Source organism: Talpa occidentalis, unplaced genomic scaffold (genome assembly GCF_014898055.3).
Source record: "Talpa occidentalis isolate TD23 unplaced genomic scaffold, MPIMG_talOcc4v2.1 talOcc4.3, whole genome shotgun sequence".
Classification (NCBI taxonomy): Eukaryota; Metazoa; Chordata; class Mammalia; order Eulipotyphla; family Talpidae; genus Talpa; species Talpa occidentalis.
In genome coordinates, this window is record NW_023603184.1 from 151,408,924 (window position 1) to 151,433,235 (window position 24,312).

The window sequence follows — 24,312 nt, forward strand, 5'->3', positions numbered from 1 at the left end:
CGTGTGCCTCCACCGGCGCGGGCGGGAGCCCTGGGGCAGCCGGGGGGCCTTTGGCGCGTGGGGCCGGCGCGGCGGACCCCGCCAAGGGCTGTCGCTCTCCCTTGGTGACCAAAGGACAGGCTCCGCGTCCCCCAGTGGGAGAGGAAAGACGCGGGTGGCCGCTGTGCCCAGCTGCCCCTGCCATCCTGCGGGCGCGGGGGGCCTGCGGACCCCGGGAGGGCCGGGCGCCCGAGGGGCCCGCGGGTGCGTGCGGCTGCCCGGCCAGCGCCCCGGCGGCCAGCAGGGCAGCGGTGTCCCCAGCTCGGTCTTGGGCTCCGTCAGGGTGGGGGCCCCGCAGTGCCTGGAGCAGCGCGCCCGAGGGCCGGGGCGCAGCCCAAAGACACCTGGCAGGCGCCTTGAGCCCCCGGAGGGCTCCTGGGGCCGCGGCAGGTGCAGGCAGGTGAGCGCGGGACCGGCTGCTGGGGCTCTGCCCTCTGCCTCCCACCGGGGAGGGGCGCCGCTTCGGGACAGGCTTGGCTCTGCCCACCCAGGGCCCCCCGGAGGCGGAGGAAGCAGGCGGAGGCCGGGTGCTGCTCGGCAGGCGTTTATTGGGGGCTACACAGACGCAAGCGCACACAGCACAGGGTGCGGCGGGCGGGGGTGGGGGGCACGTATGTACAAGTCTTGGGGAGCTGGGGGACAGCCAGGCAGGAGACAGGCCGCCGGGATTGGGCCTGCTTGGCCCGGCCCCAGGCATAAACGAGGTGCCTCCCGGGGTGTACGGGGGAGCGGACGGGGCACTGGCACGGCCACCCCTCACACCTGCAGCATCAGCAACACTTGGGGGGTCTTCCCCGCGCCCTAGAGGCGCGGGGGTGGGGGGTGGGGTGGGGTGGGCGGGCAGAGCATGGGAGACCACTTCACCACAGCTGCCGCAGGGGGTGTGCATACGCCTGTGCGCCCGAGCGTGTGTGAGAGCTCGAGCATGTCTGTGTACACCTGTGTGTCCGTGTGCGCTCGTGTGCACACGCCTGCGGACGTCTGTGCGTGCCGCCCTGCTTGTGGTTGGACCCGCATCTCTGTTGCTAGGGCAGGGGTGGGGGGACTCTCAGGCGCCTGCCCCCCAGCGCCCCTCCCTGAACTCTCCTCGGCTCACAAGGACGGACCTCACCCCAGAGGTGGGGAGCAGGGAGGGCAGCGGTCACCCTCAGACCGAGCAGCACCCCACGTGAGAACAAGCGCCGACCGGGCGCCGGCTGTCCGGATCTCCCCTCCTTCCTCACCCGCGGGTGCCAGCGGACACCGCCTCCCGTCTGCCTGGGGGTGAGGCCCCAGCGTGGCCCTGTCCAGTCCTCAGCCGGATGACAAGTGGTGTTGGGGCAGGCCGGGGGCATGGCCAGGGGGCGCCATGCGGCCCCCCTCACCACAACCAGGTGGCAACAGGGCAAAGGGAAGCAGCTGGGCCTCCGTGGCCACGGAGGCTCCAGGACTGGGGCGCCCGCAGGGGCAGGTGCGCTGGGCTGCCTGGCCTCAGACACCTGTGCCAGGGAGGCAGGGCCTTCGAGGCCGGCTTCAGGCTGGCTGACCTGAGTGGCCGGGTCAGGCCCAGCACCTCCCCTTCCTCCCCGGAGAGCGCGAGGGCCCGCTCATCTCAGAGGTGCACACCCACCGCTCCCCTGCCCTCCTCCGCCCTCCCCGGCCCGTGCTGGTGCTGTCTGGGGCCGTCTGCGGGACATGGGACCCTGCACCCATAGGGTGGCCGATGCCCATCCCGGGCCAGTGTGTGCGATGGCTTGGACGCCCCATTCTGCTTCTGGGGGGCACAGACCCCACCACAGGCACCTCATCCTGCATCCTAACAAGAGCCTGGAAGGGGGCCCCGGGAGAGTCGGAGCAGCCCCCACACTCGGGGAGCCACGGACAGGCCAGCCTGGTGGGGGGAAGCGGTCACAGGGTGGGGTGAGGGTGTGCTGGGGGACTGGCAAGGGGCATTTCTGGGGCGCCAGAGGAAGCTGCCCCCAGCTGGGCTTTGGGGTCTGCTGCTGGTTTCCTTGAGGGGCCGGGTGTGCCCCAAAGGGGCTGCGGGGCCCTGAGAACCCCGAGGGCGGCTTGTGGCCGGAGCGTGCAGCCTGCTGAGGCCCTGTCCGTGCCTTCCGGGGTCTCGGGGGGTGGGGCAGAGGGTCAGACAGATGCCGTGATGAGGGGATTCCCCACCAGAGGCCCCTGACAGTGGCCGCCTGAGCGGTCGGCCCTCCCCCCCGGGAGCTGAAGCCCCAGAGCCGCCCGCCCACCTCCAGCCTGCGGCCTGGACACCTGGCCCGCGGGGGATCCGGATCTTCTCCCTCTGCCCACCAGGACCACCTCCGCCCAGGCGGCCCTGGCCGCGGCTCCGCCGGGGCTCCCGGGGTGGCCGCCCACTGCCGCTCGGACCTCCAGAGCCGCCGGCCGCTGCACACCCTGGCCGAGGTCTGAGGCTGCCGCTGTCTGTCCCGAGGGGGCCGGGAGAGGCGGGTGGGGACACGGGGTGGTCCGGGGCCCACTAGGGGCCTATGTGAGGCGTTAGAAATAAATACTTATAAATAGACACGTCTCCGTCCACTGCTGAGCGCCGGGGCCCACGTCGCTAACTAATGCGGTTAATTATAAGTCTGTCTATGCTTAAAAAAATACCAGCTCGCGCCTGCGCCCTGCCACTGCCCCGCGGGGCGCCCTGTCTGCGAGGAGGCAGGAGGTGCCCCCGGGCTGGTCGTGGGACGCCGGGTTGTGGGGCGCGGCGGGCCTCCGGGGGCTGGAGGCCGGGCTGGACTGACAGGGGCGGAGTCGGGCTGCGTCTCGGCGGGCGGCGGGCTCAGACCCGCATCTGGGTTGACCTCCTCCTGGACAGCTTGGACCTGCGGGCCGGGGCGAGGCGTGAGGCGAGGCGCCCGCTTCCCGCCTGCCGGGGGCCAGAGGTGGGCACCGGCCCCGTCCTCCAGGCCCGGGACACCGCCTCGGGCCGCCCGGTGGGTGGACGGCATCTGAAACTCTGGGGCGTCGGACCCCGTGAGCAACCCGGACACAGGCGAGCGCCTGTGCCCGACCCGCATGGTGGGGGGCCTACTGCGTGGTCCGGCAGGGGAGGGCGAGGGGGGCGGGGGGCCTACCGTATGGTCCCGGCCAGCAGGGGGTTGAAGGCGTACAGCCAGTCGTGCATGTCCTTGTCGCTGCCGGCCCGCAGCAGGACGCCCCGGTGCTCCGTGCACACGGCGAACGTGTGGGGCGTCTGCGGGAGGGCGCGGCGGTGAGGGCCGAGCCAAAGGCCCGCGGCCACCACCCCCGCCCCAGGGCACCGCGGAGACCCCCGGGGTCCAGAAGGCAGGAGAAGACCCTGAGAGGGCTGCCTGGGTCTGCAGGGGGCACAGCCCGCCCTGAGCGCAGCCTCCCCACCTCCCCCCCCCGCCCCGCCCCAGCCCGGGGCTCCCTGGCGGCATCCGCGTTCCCACGGGGGCCCAGGACCTTCGCTGCTGGCGCAGGGGGGTCTGCTAACCCCTTCATCCCGGCCTGGTAGGCGCGGGCGGCTCCCCTTCCACCCTGTGGGCCACTGCCCGCCGGCCCTCGGCTCAGGGCCACCCCACAAATTCCCAGGAGGAGGGAGCGGCTACTGCCGGCCCTGTCCCTGCACCCCGCACCGGCCATCGCCCGGAGAGACGGGGATCCGGGTGGCCTCAGCCGGGGGCCGCCCCGCCTCACGGCCCCACCACCCTCGCGGCCCCGCAGCCCCCCGCCCGCGGCCCCGCGCCCGCACCTTGAGCATGGCCTGCTGGTCCTCGCTGTACTCCACCTGCGCCGTGGAGAGGTTGAGCACGAAGCGCTCCACGTTGTCGCGCTCGCTGTTGTACAGGTAGGCGTAGGGCCGCCGCACCACCACGAAGCGCTTGGCCCAGCCCGCCGTGTGGGGCTCCAGGAAGTGCAGGTACCCCTTCTTGGACACGATGGGGCTGCGGGCGGGACGCTGGCCTCAGGGGTGCCCTCCGGCCGGGCAGCACCAAGCAACCCCTCCCCTGGCCTCGGTCTCCCCGGCTATAAAGCGGAGAAGCCCTTCCAAGCCGAGGCTGCCCCTCGCCGGCACCCCATGCTCCTAGGCCATCCAGCGGGGACCTGGGGCACAAGGCCAGGGAGCACCTGCTAGTGGACACGCCGGCCGCGGGAGGACGTGTGGACATCGCCGGGCTCTCCCCGCCCAGCTGCCCTCGCGGTCTGTGCTCTCCAGCCTGCCCGGGCCCCACACACCTGACCCGGATCTCCTGGATGTCTGGAACCAGCAGCGGCTGCGGCTCTTTGTCCACCTCGGTCACCCGCACCGGGGAGGGGACCTGCCTGGCTTCCACCTCTGGCAGGGGCTCAGGCTCGGGGCTGGCGGGCCGGGAGCAGGGCTGGGGGGTCCTGAGAAGGCCGAGTCAAGCAGCTGCACCCCTGCCCGCAGCTTCCTTTGGCCGGGACTCCCCTCGGGCAGCCCGGGGCCAGCAGCACCCCCCAGAGCAGCTTGCGCACCCGCGGTCTGCCGGCCGCGTCCCAGGAGGCTGCCCGCCCTGGCCCGGGCTGTCTGTGGGGCTCCCCGCCCGCCACCTCCTGCCCCCACCGGAAGGTGGCACCGCAGTCGTGGCGAGGGTGACTCCGCGCTGGGGACATTCCCCGGAGGCCCCAGCACAAGGGCCAGAGGCCCGGGGCCCTTTTCTTTCTCCTCACGGGAGAAGACAAGGAGCCCAGAGACTTGGGGACGCCTGCGGCCGCCCCCCCACCATGGGGCATCGGGACATGGGGGTCCCGCAGACGGTGCGGGGAGCGGCCTTGGGCGCGCGGCCACCCCCTCCCAGGGCTCCGCGACTCCCCTGCGCCCTCGTGTCCTGAACTGGACACGTGCGTTTCAGCGGCACGAGGGACAGGGAGGGGGGACCGCGGCCTCGCCCGGCGCCCGCCCGGCCCTGCGCCCGGGAGCCCCACCTCAGGTCAGCTGCCCCGTAGCGCCCCTCGACCAGAGACGGGCAGGTGGAGGAGGGCGTGAGCGTGGGCGGGCCCAGCGGCGACATGGACGGGTCCCGCAGGAGCGTCACAGACATCTCGGACAGCTGGGGGGAGAGCGAGCTTCAGCGCGGCCGCGGCCCCCGCCTGTGCCCCCGCCCGCGCCCCACGCCCAGTCTACCGCCTGTCTAGGGAGCCCCACCCCGGCGCCCTCCAGGGGCGTGAGGGGCGTGAGGGGCGTGGGGGTGGCCTGAGCCCACTTCAGGGTGTTCAGTGCGGGCCGTGGGAGGCCCCGCACCAGGGGCCAAGGCCGCACACAGCTGGGCATGAGGACAGATGAGCGGGGCCGGGGCCGGCCGCGGGGCTCCATGGGGGAGGCCTCGGCCACCCCGGCCTGGGGGGAGCAGGGGCTGCAGGAGGAGGGAGAAGGCCGCTGAGAGGGGGGCCGGCCCCTCCCCTCCCCCGGGGCAGAGGAGGCGCGCACCTTGCTCTCGCTGGCGCTGGCGCAGACGTGGCCCTGCGCGTACTCCCTGTTGAACGTGTGTGTCAGGAGGCGCAGGCACTGCGGGGACAGCAAGCGCACCGGTCAGGGCTGCCCAGTGCGGGCACCCCAGAGGGCAGCAGCGCCGAGCACCCCAAATGCTTCGCGGGAGGGCGGGTATCGGGTGGGGCCTGCAGACGCCTCATCCTCCCAGCTCCGGCCCCTCCGCAGGCGGCCGCCGGTCCCACCTTGACGGCCAGCTCCCGCTGCCTCTCGCTGGGCGTGTCCAGCGGCGACGGGTGGCCCTCGGCCGTGAGTGGGGAAGAGGCCCCGGAGGAGCTGCGGGATGCCGAGTCCTCGCTGGAGCCGGGCGATGGTGCCTCGGGGCTGGGCTTCTGCGTGGCCTCCAGCTTCTCCCGCAGCAGCAGGTAGTGCCTGGTCTTCTCCACCTGCGGGCCAGAGCGCCTCGCCTAGGCCCGGAGCCGGGGAGCAGCCCAGGCGTGCCCCCACCCCCCGTCCCCCCGCAGCCCAGCCCCCCGCCCACCTCCTGCAGCAGGCTCAGCTTCTCCAGCTCCCACTGGTGGTCCAGGATGAGGCTGTCGCTGCGGGGCCGCCAGCCCGCCAGGTTCTCCTCGCCCCGCACGTAGGCCACCGACGTGTCCAGCACCCTCCTGCGCCGCCGCTGCATCCCTGGGGAAACCGTCGGAAACACCCTCTGTGTGAGTGGTGCCCACGGTGTGGGCGGGGTGGGCTCACCACCCAGGGGTGCCAGAGGGCCGTGGAGCGAGGCCGCCTGGCTCCGAGCACCGCCCCAGCCGGAGCCGGGCACCTACCTGGGCTGCCCGCGTCCGCCACGTGGCACAGGCTGAGCTCGTACACCCCGGTCACGCGGTTGCTGTGGGGACACGCGTCGTCACGGCCCCACGTGCCAGCCCCCACCCGCGCCCCCGCCGCCCTCTCCCGGGACCGCCAATGCCGAGGGCAGCCCTCCAGGCTGTGGACACGCCCCCGGGGGCCTCCGGAGGCCTGAGCCCACGAGCCTCCCAAGGGTGCAGGGGTGCGGGGAGGGCAGCGGGGGACGAATGAGCCAGATGGCGGGGGAGGTGGCAGCCGCAGAGCCCCTCGCCCCAGCCCCCAGGTCGGGCGTCTTCCCAGCGGCCGAGCCCCTGTGGCTCCCAGCCGGGGTGCAGCCCAGGCCCCCCAACCCTGCGGGAACAATCATCAGCATCTCCTGTGCCCGCCACGCCGACCCCGAGGTCGGGGGAGAGGGCTGAGCGCAGGGGCCGGCCCACCTCTCCGCGGCCCGCAGGCTCCCGCTGCCGAAGAGGTTCCGGATGGAGCGCGAGGCGGGCAGCTTGGCGTCGCGGGAGTAGAAGACCACGCAGAAGTCCTTGGTGATGACGGCCGGCTGCGTGCAGTTCTCCATCTGCCCGCGGGGCGAGGGGTCAGCATGGGGGCGCCCAGGGCGTCCCACGAAGCAGAGCCGGCCCGACCCGAGGGCCCACCCTCAGGTGCCACCAGAGGACACGCCGTGGGCTCAAGACGGGGGGGGGGGGGGGGTGCATGGGAGCAAGGCCAGCGCGGCGGCCGGGCCTGGGACGAGCACGGGCCGCTGGGCGCGGGGCGCACAGGCCCCTCCCTGCCCCTTGGCTGCGGGCGGGGGGCTCGGGGAGGGCCTGGCTTCTTGCCTCGATGTAGGCGGACAGGGTCAGGTAGATCTTCTCCCGGTAGGGGGTGACCCTGTTCAGCAGCAGGGAGTTGTGCATGGAGCTGTCCCACGCAGCCTCGAACTGGAAGAACGTCCTGGGGGCAGAGACCAGACAGACGGAGGCGACTTGGCGCTGCGGCCGCGGCCGGGGGCACGTGCAGACAGACGGACAGGCCCAGGCGGGAAGCCCGGGCAGGGGTGCCCAGGAGGGACAGACGCCCCCTTACTCAGGACCCCAGAGCGCGCAGCCCCACGGGTGCGGGACACGCTGGCCACGGCCCCCAGCTGAGGCTGGACGGGGAGGCGGGAGGGGCGGGAGGGGCGGTGAGAACGGAGCGACGCGGGGCGGGCAGGGGCGGAGTGGGGGAGTGGCCGGCCCCCCAGCCTCGGTCTGAGTAAGGGGTGCTGTCTCTCCCAGGCCCAAGGGAACCTGCCTGGGTTTACCAAAGCCCTGCGCCCGCCCCCGTCCCCCCACCGCCGCTCGTCCTCAGAGGAGGCCTGGAGGGGCTTGGAGGGGCCTCGGGCGGCTCTGGCAGGGGTGGGGGCTCTGCCCGCCTGCGGAGGCGGTGGCTTCTCGGACACCCCACCTCCGCCCTCAAGACCGTGAGCAGAGCTGGGCCAGGGCCCCAAAGCCCCTCCTGGCAGCTCAGCACCCCGGGAGGCCAGGTCGTGGCCCAGGGACGCTGTCCCTCAGCCTGGAGCAGCGTCTCCTGAGGGGGCCGCGAGGACCCGCGTCTGCGGGCAGGGCCTCCGTCCCCAGCCAGCGCGCTGCCCCCAGCCGCCCGGGCTCCGTCCAAGCGACTCGCAGAGACACCCCAACCCTGACGCAGGGCGGCACACACCCCCGCACGCCGCCCCGCGGGCCCCGTGGTCAGTCCGGGCGCCGGGAACAGGGTCGCTGTCGGCACAGGGCGCCCAAAGGTCCAGGGAGGGGGTGAGGACAGTGGGGCGGGGGCCAGGGAGGAGAGGGGCCCGCGGGCACGGAGCGCAGACCGAGCGGAGCAGAGGAGGCCGCTGTACCTAGTGCCGCTTCCGAAGGAGGCCCTAGGGCGGAGGCAGCGGACACGGACACACACAGAGAAACGCTCGTCAGAGGCGGCCTCCCGGGGGCGGGTGCAGCAGGGTGTGCGCGGGGCCCGCGCTGCCGTCCACCCGCTCGCGGCGAGACGACGCCCAGCGCCTCTCCCTGGGGCCTCCCGCCGGCCACTGCCTTCCCCGCCCCCGGCAGGGCAGGCGGGCACCTCCTGGGGCTGCAGCGGCCGCCCCCACCCTCAGCCCCCGGCTCCACAGATGCGCAGCCCGGGCTGTGCCCTGCTTCCCGGGGAAGGCGCGGCCCCCACCCCTGCCTGGACATGTCCTCGGGGCCAACTCGACCCGCGGACTCAGGGTGACCCTGACTGGCCCCAGGACCTGGGAAAGGCCCAGCCCGAGGACCCCACGAGCGGCTCTGGCCGAGACCCCGCCCCGGAGCTAGGGCGTGCCTTCGCCGGCTCAAGCTCCAGAGGCCTGGACGCCCTCACACCCTCACACCCCCAGCCCGCTGGGGAGGCGCTGCCCGAGCCCACAGCCGCATGGCCGGCGCCACCCGCAGGCCCATGCCCGGCTACCCCTCGGCCCGCACCCCGGGCTCCGCCCAGGAGGGGCTGCCCGCGCCCCCTGCAGAAAAGCCCTCGGGGACCCCCGCCGGCAGGGAGGGGTGCGTCGCCCCACACTGAGCCCTCAGCCCTCCTGAGCCGGGACGGGAAGGACCACAGCGGCCGAGCCCGGCCACGTAGCGGGGCTGCTCCGAGGGGGCGGGAGCAGACCGACAGCCCCCGCGCCAGGTCGCAGCTCCAGCAGGCCGCCCTCGGGCTCCGCTCGGGCCCCCGGGAACGCCGGCCGGAGGTCCTGGGAGAAACGCGGCGCCTCCCCCGCTCCCCGCCAAGCTGCCCTCTCTGGGAGCCAGGCCGGGCGCCCCCTGGTCTCTGCTACCAGCGGGGCGGGCTCCTCCCCCAGGGGCCTCCCAGGTCTCCGGGCTCAGAAACAGGCCCACCCTGAGTCCGGCTCTGGACTCGCGCTCACACAGGCTCCTCCCCGCCCCCCAGCGTCTGCGGGTGGAGAGCGGCCTGCGGCCCCAGCAGCCCGGCCTGGAGCCGGGCCGACCCCCACCACCGCGGACCGGACCGGGACGAGCCAGCAGGGGAGGCTGCGCGTGAGGGAGGGTCGGGCCTTGGGGCAGGATGGAAGGAGGGATGGGACGGGGGGCCCTTCTGCGGTGGAGGCCCGGGAACCCCACCTCTCCGGAAAGCGGGGCGGGGCCTGGCACCGGGTGGGGGTGCCGCGACCCTGCAACCCCGGTGGTCCCAGCAAAGCCTAGTCTCAGGGCTGGGGGCGTCCACTCTAATGTGCCCGAGGCAGAGCGCGTGAAGCTCACTGCAGGGCGAACCCTGACCAGGGCTTGCCCGCGCCCTCCTCAGCCTCCGCCAGGGCCATCCCCACTGGCAGGGAGAGGCACGCACGGTTCCAGAAGGTTCTGCCGCTGTCCACTCCCCCGGCAAGGACACAGCCAGTGCGGCTCCAGGTCCCCCCCCAAACACATCCCCTCCAAGGGAGCTTGGGACCCCATAGACCGTTCCTGCTGGAGCCCCCAACCTGGCCAGTCACCTCCAGCAGGTACCCCCGGCCTCCCAGGGGGGCTGGGATCCCCGGGAAAGACACCCCCACTGCTCCTCCCGCAGGCCCCGGGGCCGCAGCAGACCCACTCACGGGCCAGGTGTGGGCCCAGGGACAGGCAGGGAGCTGCCGACACAGCTGCGGCTCTCCCAGACCTCAGGGCCCCCCCCCCGCCCCCGCGTGCTGTGCCCCAGCCCAACGCCCTGCACATCAGGACCCCACACGCAGCTGGACCCACCCACGGCCACAGCCGGACCTCTGCTCCCGCAGACCAGGTCAGGGGCCGGCCTCGCAGCCCCCACACGGCCAGTGTGGGCAGGGGCCTCGCTCACATTAGGGAGGAAGCAGGCCCCAGGATGCCCACGGCCCCCCGAGCATCCTGAGATTCAGGGCTCATGGGGTGTCACCCCCGCCAGCTTCCCAGCAGGAAGGGGCCGGCCACAGCCGAAGCTGCCCCTGCACAGGCCAGGGCCCGCCCAGGTGAGGAATACAAGTGGGGGGCCTCGGGGCCCATTCAGGTGGGGGGTGCAGTCTTGGGGGCCTCCGGAGGCCTGCCCGGGTGGGAGACATGGACTTGGGGACCCACCCTGTGTGGGGCACGACTTGGAGCCACACCCTGGGTGGGAAGTATAGTTTCAGGGGTCTCGGGGTTACCCCATGTCCACTACAGTCCCCCTTCCCTCCTGCCCCCATGGGCATGGGCGGGAGCCCGTGGGGACCCCCGCTCCCACTCGGGGTGAGGCTGGGTGGGCCAGGCTCAGGGCGGGGGGCAGGGTCTGCGGAAGGGCAGCCACCACCACAGCAGGCAAACCAGGAGTGGGGCCCACGGGGCTCAGCAGGGGGCGGGGGGCAAAAAAACCAAAGTGTCGCAAGGAAACGGGGTGAAGCGACGGGAGAGGGAGGCGGGGGGCGGGTGCAGGCCCAGGGGTGGGGCCGACGCAGCCTGGAGGGCGGGGAAGGCGGGAAGGAGGCGGGGTAAGCCAGGGCAAGGTACCTAGGCATGTCCGAATCTAGGAACTGCCTGCAAGACACAAAGGATTACAGGTTAGTGCGCGGGCGGCGGGCGGGCGGCAGCGGTGCGGGCAGCGGGCAGCGGGGGGCCGCTCGGCGCCTGGGGCGGGGCTGCGAAGCGGGGGCTTTCGAGCAGGAGGCAGCCGAGGTCGTGGCAAAGCTCCGGGCAGCGCAGGCCCCTGGACGGAGCTGGGCCGGGGGCCCCTGGACCTCGGCTCTGCGGGGCAGCAGGGGCAGCCTGCCCACTCTGGGCTCCGAGGTCGTGGGCCCTGGTCCAGGGAAACGAAGGCCCCGGGAGGGCCTGCCAGCCTGGCCAGTGTAGCCAGAGCCACTGGGGCCCCGGACTGGGCAGGAGGGAGTTCGAGGCTCCCCGGGTGCCGGCCACACCAGCACGGGCAGGAGCCCTGGCATATGCCCTGGACGCACCTTCCCTGCCCCGGCCAGGCCCTGACCCCAGTGCGGGCTGAGGGGGACCGTGGGCCACCTCGCCCCACAGCCCCGGGAGCAGGGCCGAGCCCTCCAGCCGCGGGTTCTCAGGCTCCAGGAACAGGTGACGCAGTCTGGCCAAAGCCCCACTGACGCAGGCGGGGCCCAGCCGAGGGCCCCCGCGGCCCCGAGACCGAGGCCAGGGCTGGGCCCCGGAGCTCCCAGCTGTGCAGGCCGGGGAGGGCAGGGAGGCGTGGACAGTGCAGGGGCCCCCAGAGGGCCCGGGAGCTGCAGATGCTAAGGAAGGGGTGGAGGCCGGGCCAGAAGCTCGCTCAGCACGGCAGGGGCCCGCCCAGGGGCACAGGCCCCACACCCCACCCGCCAGGCACCCTCCTGCAGGCAGCGCCCTGCCCGTGGGTCGGTGCCAGGCCACTGCCGCCAGGGTGCGTTTCCATGGCGACAGGAGAAGCCCTGAGCCCGGCCACCGTCAGCCCGTGCCCCCTCCCAGGCGGTCACCCTGCTGGTCCTCAGCACGAGAACACCACGCCCCAGCTCAGCCCGCCTCCTCTGCACAGAAGGTTCCCCGGGCTGGAGCCACAGCCGCGCCCCCAGCCCCGGTGACTCCTGCCAGGGCCCCTCCAGGGGTCAGCGAAGGGCCCAGCTCTGCGTGGACCCGGGAGCCAGAACCGGAGGCCCCTCCGGCACGTGCGTCCCCCAGCACGCCAGTCTCAGGGGTGGTCTCCGGCGGCTCAGCCGCGGGCAGGCGCAGGCGCGCGTCCCTTGGCACCGGTCGCCCCCGCCGCCCACCCCTGAGCCCCGCAGCAGCGCCCCAGGCCGGCCCCGGGGCAGCCGCACCCGAGCCTGCACCTGGCCTCCGAGGGCCGCTCCCCGGCTGCCGGCGCCTGGCGTCAACTCGCCCCGCCCGCGGCCGCGCTGGGCTGCACAGGGTCCGGCCACCACCCAGAAACTGGAGAGGAGCGCCAGGGCCGAGGCCAGCAGTGCCTGCGGGTGGTGCGCCAGGCCGCTGCCCAGAGTGTCAGCCTGCCTGCCGCCCCAGCCTGCACCCCACCAGAGGCCACACCCCCAAGCGTCGCCTGGGGAGTCCAGGCTGCTCACGCCCCCAGCTGCCAGCACCCACGAGCTGGGGGCCAGTGCCCACTACCCCGCACGGACACTCAGTGCCGGCCAAGCCTGCGGGGACGCTTGGGGGCGGGCCTGGCCGGGGCCGAGCAGACAGACAGACGGACAGAGGTGGCTGAGGGCGGGGAGCCAAGAGCGCCCATCGGGACGGCGCCACCGTGGCTGCGGGGACTCACCTGTCGTCCTGGGCTGGACGCACGTATCCCGAGGACAGGATGTTGAGAGACAAGATGTTGGGGTCAACCAGGGACTCGTCCGTCTCCGGGGTGTTTCGGATGCGGCCTGTGGGGATGGGGGTGGGGGCACGTCACTCCTAGGCACCCCTGGGCGCAGCTCTGCCCGTCTGCTAAGAGGTGGCCCCGGGTGGCTGGCTCCCAAGGATGCAGTCAGCGCTGCTCCTTGTCCTCCCGCCCCCACACCACACCCCCGTCCAGTCCAGCCATGCAGCTGCTGTCCCGCTGGGAAAACGAGGGCCAGCTGGGGGGCGGGTGCGGTGGCAATGGGGCTGCCCCGGCAGGTGCCTCACTGCAGGCCTCATGAACCACCTCCAGCCCAGGCCCCGGCACTTCCTGGCCCCTTGGGGGGGGGCTCGCTGCCCCACACCCGTCCTCGCTCCTGACCCAAGGCTGCAGCGCCTGACCACGGCATGCTCAGTCGCCTGGGACCTCTGTGCAGGGCCGAGATGGAGAGCAGCCCAGCCGGTCAGCCTGACCCAGGTGGGACGCAGGCCCGCGGGCCACCGACGGGGAGCTGAGCGTGCTGGGCCTCTGCATCGGGCGTGGAGGTGACACGCTTTGCTGTGTCGCTCACGGCCGACACGTGGCTGCTGCGCTCCGGGCCCACACCCAGGTCAACGTGACCCCCCCACACTGCGCAGGCAGGTGGGTAAGTCCCCTTCCCGGCTCCCGTCTGGACACCAGGCCCCAGCTCTGGGACTGGGCCGGGGGCCGGGTGGGGCAGCGAGCCGGGCAGATGCTGGCGGGGCCGCTCACTCACCCACCACGAGCTCCCGGACCTCCTTCCAGCGGATGTGGCCCCCCGTCTCGTGCAGCAGGGTCACGGTGATGCGTCTCTGGATGCCCTGCGGGGCGAAGACAGCTCAGGCCGAGCCACAGGAGGCAGAGCTCAGGCCAGGCGCGGGGCGGGGGCTGGCCAAGGGCCAGCGGGCTCCGCACCTGGTGCAGCAGGAAGGTCCCCACGCAGGGCATCCCGCCTCGGTGGTCCACCACGGCCGGGACGTAGCTGCGGAGAGAGGTGCGGTTGCTGGGCTCAGGCCTGCGGCGCTGGCCATGGCTCCCCCCCACCGCCCCTGCCACAGCTCCCCTGCCGCTCCGAGGGCACCGCAGGCCCCTGGCCCCCTCGGCCGGACCCGCCGCCCCACGTGCCCCCCACCCTAGTCGTCCACCTCCGCCGCGAGCGCTGCCCACAGGGACGGGGCTCTGGAGGCTGCCCCAGCCGGCCGGGCGTGGAGTGGGGGGTGGGGAGTGGGCGGCCACGCTCGGGCCCAGCCCCTGCCCGCGGACTCACTCGCCGTTGGCCTCCAGCTCGCAGATCTCGAAGTAGACCAGCAGGTCGCACTTGCAGTGGCAGGGCCCGGGGCTGGGCCGCGTCAGCGCACTGAGCTTGGTGGCCGGCACTGGGGGCAGGAGGGAGGTGCTGGGGGCGACCCTGGGCACAGGCGAGCCTCCGAGGCAGCGGGGCGCCCACCCCCAAGAGGCCGGGCAGCAGCCCCATCCCACACCCCAGCAGCCAGGCCTCAGCCCCACTGTCCCCAGGCCAGGTGTAAGGAGCCGCCGCAGCTGCCCTGGGCCCGGCCGAGGCTCGCGCCCCACAGAAGCAGCAGGGCAGCAGGTCCACACTGCTCGGAGCCCCACGACCCCGCTGGGTCCCCGACCAGCCCAGCCCCTGGGGCCTGGCAGGACCCCACCCTAGGCCCCGCCCACTGCCAGGCAGGGAACACCCCACCCACCAGGGCCTGCCAGCGCCACCCGCACAGGTGCCAGCACGGGCACCGCCCAGCCCCGCCCGGGCAGTGGCCTACCTGGCTTGGACAGGGGCATGACCCTGGGGAAGTGGCGGCGGGAGGGCCTCAGGGGGCTGCAGAGAGAGCGGGGGTGAGGCCCGCGCCAGGGGCGGACCTGGGCGCACAGGGGTCTGGAGAGGCCTGTGGGACCGCCCCCCTGCCTGGGGGGTTGTTCATGGTGGGCGAGCTCCGCCTTCGGCCTGAGGTCCAGGCACGTCCAGGACGGATGTGCTGCCGAGGGCTCCTGGGCAGCACCCCTCGGCCCAGCTCGCCCCCGACGCCCCAGATGCCACCTGCCCCCCTCTGCCCTGGGAAGATGAGCCCAGCGGGGCCTCCCCAGAGCCACCTGGAGCCAGGGGCAGGGACAGGGTTGGGGTTGCTGAGGGCATGATGGAGCCGCTGGGTCCTCTGGGCGCTGCCAGCAGAAGCTGTCCCCTCTGGGCCACCGCCGGCTCAGCGCCTGCCGCCCCAGGGCCCACCTGCCGCCCCAGCACCACACAGCTCAGGACGGCCTCGGCTGGCCTCCTGGGATGCTCGCCGCTGGGCTGGCCGGGCGGGCGGCTGACCTGAGCACGTCCTTGCAGAGCGGCGGGAAGGGGTGCTGCTGGTAGTGGCCGAACACCTCGAACACGATGGGCTGGCTCCTGACGTACTCCACGAAGGACCTGGTCACCTCCACCGCGATCTGCGCCGGAGGAAGGACGAGTGGTGAGTGGGCGGCCTGTGCCCCCCACCCCGCCCTCCTGCCCCCGCCACGGGGTCTGGCCCCAGCGGCTCTGGCACAGCAGGCACAGCCAGAGCAGGCGCAGAGGCCGGGCCTGGGGTCGGGCCCTGGGGCCTCCCCGGACTCCATGGCCGTGGTTGAGACTGCGTGGGTGCCCCGTGCCACGTCCAGTCCTGACCCCCAAGGTCCGCTCAGAGACGGGCCTCCCCGTAGACAACAGGTCAGAGACCCGTGTCCTTGCAGAACAGGGACACAGAGACTGGCTGAGGACGAGTGCGGGAGGACCGGGGGGCGCAGGAGGACGGGGGGGGGGGAGGGCGCGGGAGGACCAGGGGACGTGGGAGGACTGGGGGGTGCGGGAGGACTGGGGGAGCGTGGGGCCCCCCTGAGTGAGGTTCTTGGGGACCCCTCAGGCCACACAGGCACCAGCCGGCAGCCGAGGCCTCCTGTGGGGCGACCCTCCCTGGGGAGTGAGGTGCGTCTGGCCCCCTCTGGCCCGGCAGTGGATGAGCAGGGCCCTGCCCGCCCTTCTCCACTCCCGGCTGCCCCCCCCCCCCCCGCTGCCAGCTGGCCTCAGGGCAACCCGGGCCCGTGGAGCAGCCAGCCCACAACCACTGGCCCGGCCTGCCCGGCAGCCCCAGAGCCCCGCTGGGCTGGCTCTCCAAAGGGGAGAAGGAACCCCAAAATGGCAATCGCGGCCGCTGGGGGCGGGCGCGGGGGAGGGCGGCCGGACGTACGTTCTGGACGTGGTAGAAGCCGAGCGGGGGGCCGCGGCCCGTGTTCTTCAGGGGCTCGGTGGAGAAGGCCTCGTCGTGGCGGTGGATGAAGCTGCGGAGGGAGAGCTGCTGGGCCCGGGCGGGGCGGGAGACCCCCAGTGCAGAGGACCCCGCCCGGCCCCGGCTCACTTGAACTGGCAGAAGATGTCGGCGTACTCGGCGGAGATGCTGGACGCCTGCAGCACCGTCACGCGGAAGGTGAAGGTGCTGCCCAGGCGCAGGTGGTCCAGGGCGGCGTCCAGCGGCCCCTCCAGCCCGGCTTTCTCGGGGCCGTCTGGCAGGAGGCCCTCTGGAGACGCGGCTGCGGGGTGGGCAGAGGGACGTAGCAGCCGGCCGGGCGCGGCTACGGGGGCGCGCGGGGGCGGGGCACATGGGGGCGGGGCAGCGGGACATGGGGGGCTGGCTGGGGTGCGGCTCCTGGGGGGGCAGATGGGGGGCCAGGGCAGAGGGACGTGGGGGCCGGCGGGGCACAGCCCCTGGGGGGCGGGGGCGGCCATGCGGGCCGGGCTCCCACCTGAGCAGGTGTTGTTGTTGACCTCGTCGGCCGAGGGACCGGCCTCCGCGCCCTGGCCCTGGCCCTCCACGATGCGCAGCTCCTCCTGCGAGGCCCCAGAGCGGGACAGGCCCCGGTGGGGCAGGACTCGGCCTGGAACTGCGGGCGCCGGGTCAGCGCAGACGCGGAGGGCAGGGAGGGCGGGGGAGGAAAGAAGGAGGCCCGGGAGGCCCAGGCTGCCAGGGACCCGGGGTGCTGTGGGGCGCAGGGGACCACAGGGGCTGGTGGCAGCTGCACCTTCTCAAAATGCTGGTCGTCGAAGGAGATCTTGGCGGTTCCCGACTGGCGGACGCCGGAGCCGTAATCCGGGGCCTCTTCGTCGGCTGGGGGTGGGGGGAGGCATCAGCACCGGCTGCCCTGGGCTGTGTGGCTGGGCCAGTGGCTGGCGGGGAGCACGGCGCGGCCAGCCAGGGCCTGGACCTCAGCTGTGGGCTTGCGCCCCGAGAAGCTCCTGCCCCCTAGCTGGCCACTGCCTGGGAGTGCTGGGAGGGGCAGCGCCAGGGACCCCAGGCCCCCACGGCACCCAGGCAGAGGGCCTTCAGGGTCCCCCAGTGGCCTCTGGTATGGCCCCTTCAAGGGGTGCTTGGGATGGGGGCCCAGCAGGCTTCGGCCCATCTGGGGGTGCTGCTGGTGGGAGCAGGGTGCCCTGGGGTCCCTGGGGTGTCAGCACCAGGTCTCAAACAGGCCCAGCGGGAGGCAGCCCTGACCACAGAGGGGCCGTGGATGGGCACGGGCCTAGGGCGAGGCGGGGTGGCCGCCACAGCAGGGGTCCCAGCGGCAGCACCCCGCAGCCTTCAGCACAACCACACCCGGGGTACACCTGAGGGCACGGGGCAGGAGGAGGCCTGCACCTGCCGCCTCTAGGGCCCCAGAGCACAGGGGTCAGGCCCCAGGCAGTGGGGCCTGCGCTGGGACCCAGAGACGGGGCCGGGGGGGCCGGGACCCAGGCCAGGCCACGGGGGCGGCCCACACCCACCTGAGATGGCCTGGACGGCCACGCGCAGGAAGCCCTTGACCTCGCCCTTCTCGCTGACCACAGCCACGCGGTGCACCAGGGGCACGGGGTACAGCAGGTTGCTCAGGTACACGAAGGCCCTGGGGGCAGAGGTGGCGTCACGGCCTGGGGTGCCCGGACGCGGGACGGCAGGGCAGAGCGAAGCACACAGCCAGGGCGCGGGCAGGCGGCGGGCAGGGAGAGCCGGGGCCTTCGGCCTGCTGGGGGAGGACGCCGCCTGGGGGCCTCGGGCTTGCCCCCACATTTCCCGGAGGGCTGGGTGGCGGCCCCTGCCCAGGGGTCCTTCTGAGCTGACGCCACGGACAGGGCCTCCAGCCGGGCCAGAGGGCAGCACTGCGCCCGGACGCCCCAGACGCACGTGGCCCGGCACGCCCTGGGCAGCTGAGCTCCTCCGGGCAGGGTGGCCACGGGCCCCCTGGTGTTGGCCGCCCCTCGAGAGGCGGCCGAGGCGCGGGGCCACCGGCTCTGGACAGCCCTGGGCTCCGCAGGGGCTGACGGGGAGCAGACCTCAGCGGCGTTCCGGGCGGCCTTGTGGTAGGGGTGCTCTCCTACGATGGGGACGCCCTCCTGGATCGGGATCCCGCTAGGAGGGCCGGGCACGGGAAGGGCTGAAAGCTGACGGGCTGGCAGCCCCACACCCCCAGAGGACACTGGCAGCCCCCAGCCCGTGAGGATCTGGGGTGGCAGGGAGGAGCTCAGCTTGGAGCGTTGGGGGGTGAAAAGGGAGCAGTGGTGGGGGACACAGGTGAGAGCCGGATTCCAGACATGGGCCCAGGGGCATCTGGAAGGAGGGAGGACGACGCCCTGCCCACCTCAGCTGGCCAGGCAGGCCCCTCCCAGGGGCCTCCCGCTGCCCCACCCCCTGCAGCGGGGCGGCTGGCGCCCTGCCGCTCCCCACGGGCCCCAGCGGCCGGGATGGACTTGGGACACCAGAGCCCCAGGACACCAGAGGAGGCCGGCGCTGCGGCCGGGGCACCCGCGGTCCAGCCCCACCAGCCCCACCGGACATGCGTCCTGTTCCCAGCACCCAGGGGCTCCCTGCCCCGGGACCACCCCCTCTGGGGAGGAGAACCTCAGGCCGAGGCGGGCGATGTGGGCGCCAGCACCCTGACCGGTGGGGCCTGGGGGCACAGTCAGCACTCTGGAGAGGAGGCCCCCAGGCCCTCCCCCTGGGAACTCGTGGGGGGATGCCGTGGGGCCAGCGGGGCCCTGTGCCCCCCCTCACGGAGGTGAGGAGACAGGAGCACCCCAACTCTAGTCGCTGAGGAGCGAGGCCCAGGACAGGGCCAGTGGGGGCGCTGCGGCCAGGTCCCCCATGCACGGCGCGGACGCGGCCTTGAACCCATGCGGATCCCGCACAGGACACCTGCCCGCGACGCCCACACCACCCCGCCCCACGCCGCCCCACCGCGCCCTGCCTCGCCCCATGCCGCCCACAACCAGACACATGGAGCCGGGCCTGGCGGTCGGGAGCTGCCCGCCCCTCAGAGGGTGGGCCGAGACAGCAGGGTGCCCGGGGCCGACATGGCCGGGAGGGTGGGGCCTGCTGCCAAAAGACTCCTGGGGGCCTGTGGCCACCCCCATCTTCTCTGACCCACAACCCAGCTGGGGGCAGGAGTGGAAGTGGGCCCAGGAGGCGGGGGCCACGGCCTCACTTGGCACCCCGCACAGCTCCCGCCAGGAGCAGGAGCCCCAACAGGCCAGCGCTTTGCAGTGACCACGCCTTGTCCTGCCCCCGCCCACCTCCCAGGCAGGGGTGACTCTGAGGAACCCGGTGCCAAGCCCCCTCCCCCCACCCGGGCAGCCCACCCTCCTCCGGGGGAGCCCCCAGGCGAGGCCAGAAGCAGGCGGGGCAGAGCCAGGCTGCGAGGTGGGGTGAGCGCAGGGGGGAGGGGCATGCTGGCCGGCCGGCCAGCCCTCCTGGTGGAGATGGACACAGAGTCCCGGCCGCAGAGGCTGCAGAGAGAGAGCAGCAGCTGCAGGGGGGACGGTGGGCGGGGAGGAGAGTTGGCCTCCCGGGGCCACAGGCCGGCCACCTCCAAGGGCCCCGGCGCGGGCCAGGGCGGCCACTCTGCTGGCTGGGCCTGGTCCTGTCCTAGACCCCGGGCAGGGGGCAAGGCCCACCCCTATCCCTCAAGGCCTCCCTGCGCTGAAGCCCCCCCAGGCAGCTCCGGAGAGGGATACAGGACCCAGCCCTGCAGCGGGCCGCCTCGTCGCCCGGCCAGAGCGGGCCTCCCCACCTCCTGCACCCGGGGATGCAGCGCCAGGCCCCACTCGGCCGCCCAGCCCTCAGGCCACGGCCGGTGTCCAAGACACCCAGCAGCCACCAAGGAGGCAACCCCACATTGGGAGGGTGGCGTGGGCCGGCCTAACGCCGTCCACTCGGTCCCCAGGACGCTCCCGCTGCTGACGGACTCCCGGAGCGCCCCCGACAGGCCCCGCGTCTGCCAAACTGCCCGCCCCGCTGGCCTGGCTGCTCCAGGAGATGCTGGCTGCGGGCTGCGCGGGCTGCGGGGTCGGAGGGTCGAGCCACGCTCACTTTATTCAGGTTCAGGGGCAGGCCCGGGGGGCCTTCCTGCCCTGCGCTGGCCCGGGGGGCTGACGGGCACCTCCTCTCCCCAAGCAGAAGGAGGGGCCCCGGGCTGCCTCCCCACACTTGGCCTTGGGCCTGGCTCCGGCCTCTGCTGGGGGCCACGCAGGCTCTGGGACCGGCCTCCCGGGGCTGGACCCGGCCCGCCCCCGCCCGCCCCGCCCCGGCGGCGCCCCCAGGCCAGCCACATCCCGAGGCGCCCGCGGAGCCCGGGCCGGGAGCCGTCCTCCCAGCGCCCGCCGCCGCACCAACCTGCCTACTACACTGAACAGGGGGGGCCGGTCGTAAAACGGGTCCCGGCCGCAGCGCGGCACCCGCTCCGCAAAGGCGTCGTCCGGCAGGTCCTCCTCCTCCCCCTCGGGGGGCTCCGGGGCTGGAGCCGGCGGGGGAGGGGGCGGGGGCGGCCGCGCGCTCGCTCAAGCACGAGCGGAGCAGGGGGTAGCTGTGGCGGCCCGCGGCGGCCCAGCTGGGGCGCGACAAGACAGACAGAGATTAGCATGGCTGCCGCGGCGGGAGGCGGCCTGGGCAGAGCGGCCAGGGCGGCCCGGGCTCCCCACGCCGAGGCCCCGGGCCGGCGGGCCCTGCCTCCCACGCGCACCGGGGCCACCAGGGGCCGCCGGCCCGCCCCGGCCGTGTGCGCTGGGCAGCCTGGCGTCAGAGGTGCGGCCAGGCCCGCAGGACCCCCGGAGGGCCCCTCCCGCCCTCTGGCCCTGCAGGGGGCGCCCACCTGCCCACCAGCCGGAACCAGGGGAAGCGGTCATAGAAGGGGTCCCCGCCGGTCACCACGTTGTCACAGTCCTCGGCGACGCTGGAGGGCACCTCGGCTGCCCGGTCGTACATCTCCCGCATCAGGTCGAGGCGCTGCCTGGGGGCGAGCGGTGTGGGCAGGCGGCCTGTCCTGGGCCAGCAGGACCCCGCGCACCCTGCGCAGGCCCGCCGAGGCCCGGGCGCCTCATGGGACGTTGCAAATGGTCAGCAGAGGGCGGGCAGGTGAGCTCGGCCCAGCAGCTGACGGCGGAGGCAGGGAGGGAGGCGGCGTGGGGGCGGGGACTGGGGGAAGCAGGAGAGGAGCAGGGGAGGAGGGTGAACTGGAACAGGAGGGGAGGGGAGCAGGGGGCGCAGGGGAGGGGGAGGCGGGGAGTGCCTGGGGCCAGCGTGGGCTCTCAGCGCCCGGACACGTCAGTGGTGGGGAGAGAACACGGAGGCCAGGAAGGAACTGTGGCTCCCGGACCCCAAGAGTAGTGGGGGGTCGGCAGCCACGTCCCCGGGCCCAGGCGCGACGGAACCACCTGCTCCTGCCCGCAGCTCCATCTGGCAGCCCCGCCCCTCCCCGCAGCCCCGTCCCCCAGCCCCCCACCCTCCAGCCCCCGCCACCGCAGCCCACAGAAGGGCGCCGGCCCCTCAAGGAGGCGCCCGCCAGGCTCCGCTCTGTGTGCCCGACACAGGCTGAGAAGGGCCGGCGACACGCCCCCCACCTGAGCTTCTCCAGCGTCCAGTAGTGGGTGGCCCCGTTCTTCTGGTCCTGCACCTCCACGGCCACGATGGTGCGGGGGAAGGGGCGCGTCTCCCGCTCCTTGGCCGCCTCGGGGGCAGCAGGTCGGGGGGCAGCGGGGAGTAGAGTGTGTCCGTGAGGAGGACGAACTGGAACTGCACCTGGGGGCGGCAGCGAGCGTCAGAGGCGCCGGGGGCCCTGGGCCCTGCCCCGCGGCGGCCCCCGCACCTTCTTCTTGAGCTCCACGCTGATGGCGTTGGCCTCCTTGAGCGACACGGCGTTGCCCCACAGCAGGTCCCGCAGCGACGTGAACTGGTACCACTTCCACTTGCGGAAGGCCCACAGCGCCAGCTCGCCCTCGCGCTCCGTCCACTGCACTGTGGGCACAGCGCCCGAGCGCGTTTCCCGGCGGCCAGGACCCCAGCGAGGGCGCGCGGCCGGGGCTGGCGCTGTGCCCGCCCCTGCGCCCCCCTGGCCTGCCAGCGCCCCGGGAGGGGAAGGGCGTCTCGGCAGGTGCGTCCAGGCGAGACCAGGTCGCTCGGCACGAAGGCGCTGGCCAGCTGAGAGGCCTCACTGGACGAGTCTGCGCCGCTGTCCCCCCGCCCGCCCTGACCGCAGCCGCAGAGGGGCCCCCAGTGCTCAGGCAGAGGCTCCTGAGGGGAGAAGCCGCGACCCCCTCGGGACCAGCTGAGCGACACAGGCGCCTGCACGGCCGCCGGCCGCCTCCGTCCCCGCGGGGGCCGCGCACGAACGTGGGTGTGCACAGGCGCGTGCACATGTGGGCCGGGGGCGCGCGGGGTGTCCCCGCACACGGTGGCCCAGTGTGCGTGTGCCTGCGTGTGCCGGTGCACGCGTGTGCGCGGTGCCCACCCACAGCCCGTCCTGCTCCCCGGGCCGGGGCCGGCCCCGCCACGCGCCAGGCGCGCTCACCTTCGTCCTCGGGCTCCTCCTCCTCCTCCGCCGCCCCGGGGTAGTACCTGGCGTCCATCTGCCTCTGCAGGGCCTCCAGCTTGCTCTCGTAGTCCTGGGGCGGGAGCGGCCGGGCTCCTGGGAGGCCGCCCCGCGCCCCCGCCGCCCCCACCCCGCGGGGCAGAGCCGCCTGAGACTGCGGGGCCCAGGGGCGGGGCCGGGGGGGGGCCCGGGCGCCTCACCAGCCGCTGCTGCTCCAGCAGGTAGGTGGCCTCCTCCCGCTCCCGGCGGTACTGGTCCTCCAGCTCCTGCAGCCTGGGGGCCGGGGGCGTGAGTGGGGGGCTCGCGGCGGGGGCGCGGGCCGGCGGGGCGCGGGGGCGGGGCGCACCTCTGCTCCATCTCCTGCTTCATGTCGATGCCCTGCTTCTCCAGCAGCTCGCGCTGCGCGAAGGCCCAGTCCACCGGCTCGGCGGGCGTCTCGGCGCAGGGTGTGCGCTCGCGCTCCTGCCGCGCCTGCTCTGGGTGCGTGAACCGGAACACGTGGCTCTTTCCCATGATGATGCGGTTTCCTGGGGGCAGAGGCCGGGCTTGGGGGGCGCGGGCTGGGGGTGCTCAGGCACGAGGGAGGAAGGCGGGGGCCAGGCCTGTCCTGCAAGTGGGGCCCCGGACGTCCCCAGCGGCCCTCTGCTCCAGCTGCACCCCTCCCGCGGCCCGCGATGGCAGGAGCCAGCCCCTGGGGTAAATCTCACAGGTGCACGGACAGGTGACAGGCAGGCGCCAGGGTGGCGGCCCACGAGTAGACGCGACTGGCAGCAGAGCCCCAATTGTGCGGCGGGGCATCTCCCAGGCGGGGTCTGCCAGCCTCAGAGCAGGCAGCCCCACGGAGCCACACTGCGGGCTGGTCCTGCCCAGAGCCCCACCTGGTGTCCAGTGGGGGGCGTGGGGCTGGTCAGTGGCCCGGGGCCTGACCCGCCACGCACCTGACCGCAGGACGCTGGGCTCCGTGACCTTCTTGCCGTTGACGTAGGTGTCCGCCCCTTCGCAGGGCTCCAGCGTCACCACGGCTGCCGGGCAGCGAAGGGTAGAGGGGACTGTGAGGGGCTGCCGCCTGCAGGCCCGGCCCCCCGGGTGGGCCCCACCAGGACTCCCTGACCGCTGCTCCCTGACTGCTGGCGATCCTGGGGCCTCAGGGAAGTGGGGGCACCCAGCAGGCATAGGCCATGAGACACGGAGCCAGAGAAGCTGCGCGGGGCCTGACCCCCTGGCTCCTGTGGGCACCACTGTCCAGCATGCCCTAGCCCTGGCCAGGCCCCATGCCACTCTGTCCACCCTCCCAGGCGGTCTGGCCACGCAGGCCTCCCCATGGTGGGACATGGCCAGGAGCACTCTGAGCCTGGGCCGGGCGTGGGATGGCAGCCGACACGGTCACGGCGAGATGGATAACGGGGCCAGGGCACAGGCAGGAGTGGACAGATGGCGGCTCCACAGCCTCCAGGAGAGGGTCAGCTAAAGATAGTTCTCCGGCCTCAGGCTGGTCCCACCTGCCTGCCGGGCGGGCACTGCCCTCTGGGGGCTCGGCCAGCCTGGGGAGCAGGGAGGGGTGCCCGGGAGCCCAGGCTGGCCTCTGGCCAGCGCTGCACCCTGGGGCGAGTACCTTCGCCGCCCCCTCGGGAGTCGCTCCGGAAGATGCAGTGCTCCTCCTTGATGAAGTGCCCGCTCAGCACGATGTCCTGCCGCCGCTCGCCGTCCTCCCGGCCCACCCTGGGGGCGGCGCCATCGGTGACCCAACGCCCACCCCTGCGGCCCCGCGGCCCTGCTCCAGGGACACCCGGGCA

The 24,312-nt window shown here is 74.0% G+C and overlaps 1 protein-coding gene across 1 annotated transcript in view; it reads right to left on the reverse strand.

Moving 5' to 3' along the window:
• Nucleotides 1-860: 860 nt before the first annotated feature.
• Nucleotides 861-24,312, reverse strand: part of KIF1A (kinesin family member 1A) — a 42,780-nt gene continuing 19,328 nt past the window's right edge. Inside the window, 34 exon segments of the mRNA XM_037524298.2 lie at nt 861-2,870; nt 3,123-3,241; nt 3,764-3,956; nt 4,249-4,401; nt 4,960-5,084; nt 5,462-5,539; nt 5,707-5,907; nt 6,003-6,148; nt 6,292-6,353; nt 6,751-6,884; nt 7,147-7,261; nt 8,187-8,210; nt 10,813-10,839; nt 12,572-12,677; nt 13,392-13,476; nt 13,571-13,637; nt 13,923-14,031; nt 14,437-14,492; nt 14,985-15,103; nt 15,880-15,970; nt 16,048-16,219; nt 16,433-16,546; nt 16,549-16,570; nt 16,709-16,794; nt 17,448-17,566; nt 20,804-20,941; nt 21,552-21,660; nt 21,663-21,729; nt 21,797-21,945; nt 22,499-22,592; nt 22,720-22,792; nt 22,866-23,046; nt 23,458-23,541; nt 24,132-24,238. Of these exon segments, the coding sequence (XP_037380195.1) occupies nt 2,828-2,870; nt 3,123-3,241; nt 3,764-3,956; nt 4,249-4,401; nt 4,960-5,084; nt 5,462-5,539; nt 5,707-5,907; nt 6,003-6,148; nt 6,292-6,353; nt 6,751-6,884; nt 7,147-7,261; nt 8,187-8,210; nt 10,813-10,839; nt 12,572-12,677; nt 13,392-13,476; nt 13,571-13,637; nt 13,923-14,031; nt 14,437-14,492; nt 14,985-15,103; nt 15,880-15,970; nt 16,048-16,219; nt 16,433-16,546; nt 16,549-16,570; nt 16,709-16,794; nt 17,448-17,566; nt 20,804-20,941; nt 21,552-21,660; nt 21,663-21,729; nt 21,797-21,945; nt 22,499-22,592; nt 22,720-22,792; nt 22,866-23,046; nt 23,458-23,541; nt 24,132-24,238 (3,568 nt within the window). The 3' untranslated portion in view covers nt 861-2,827.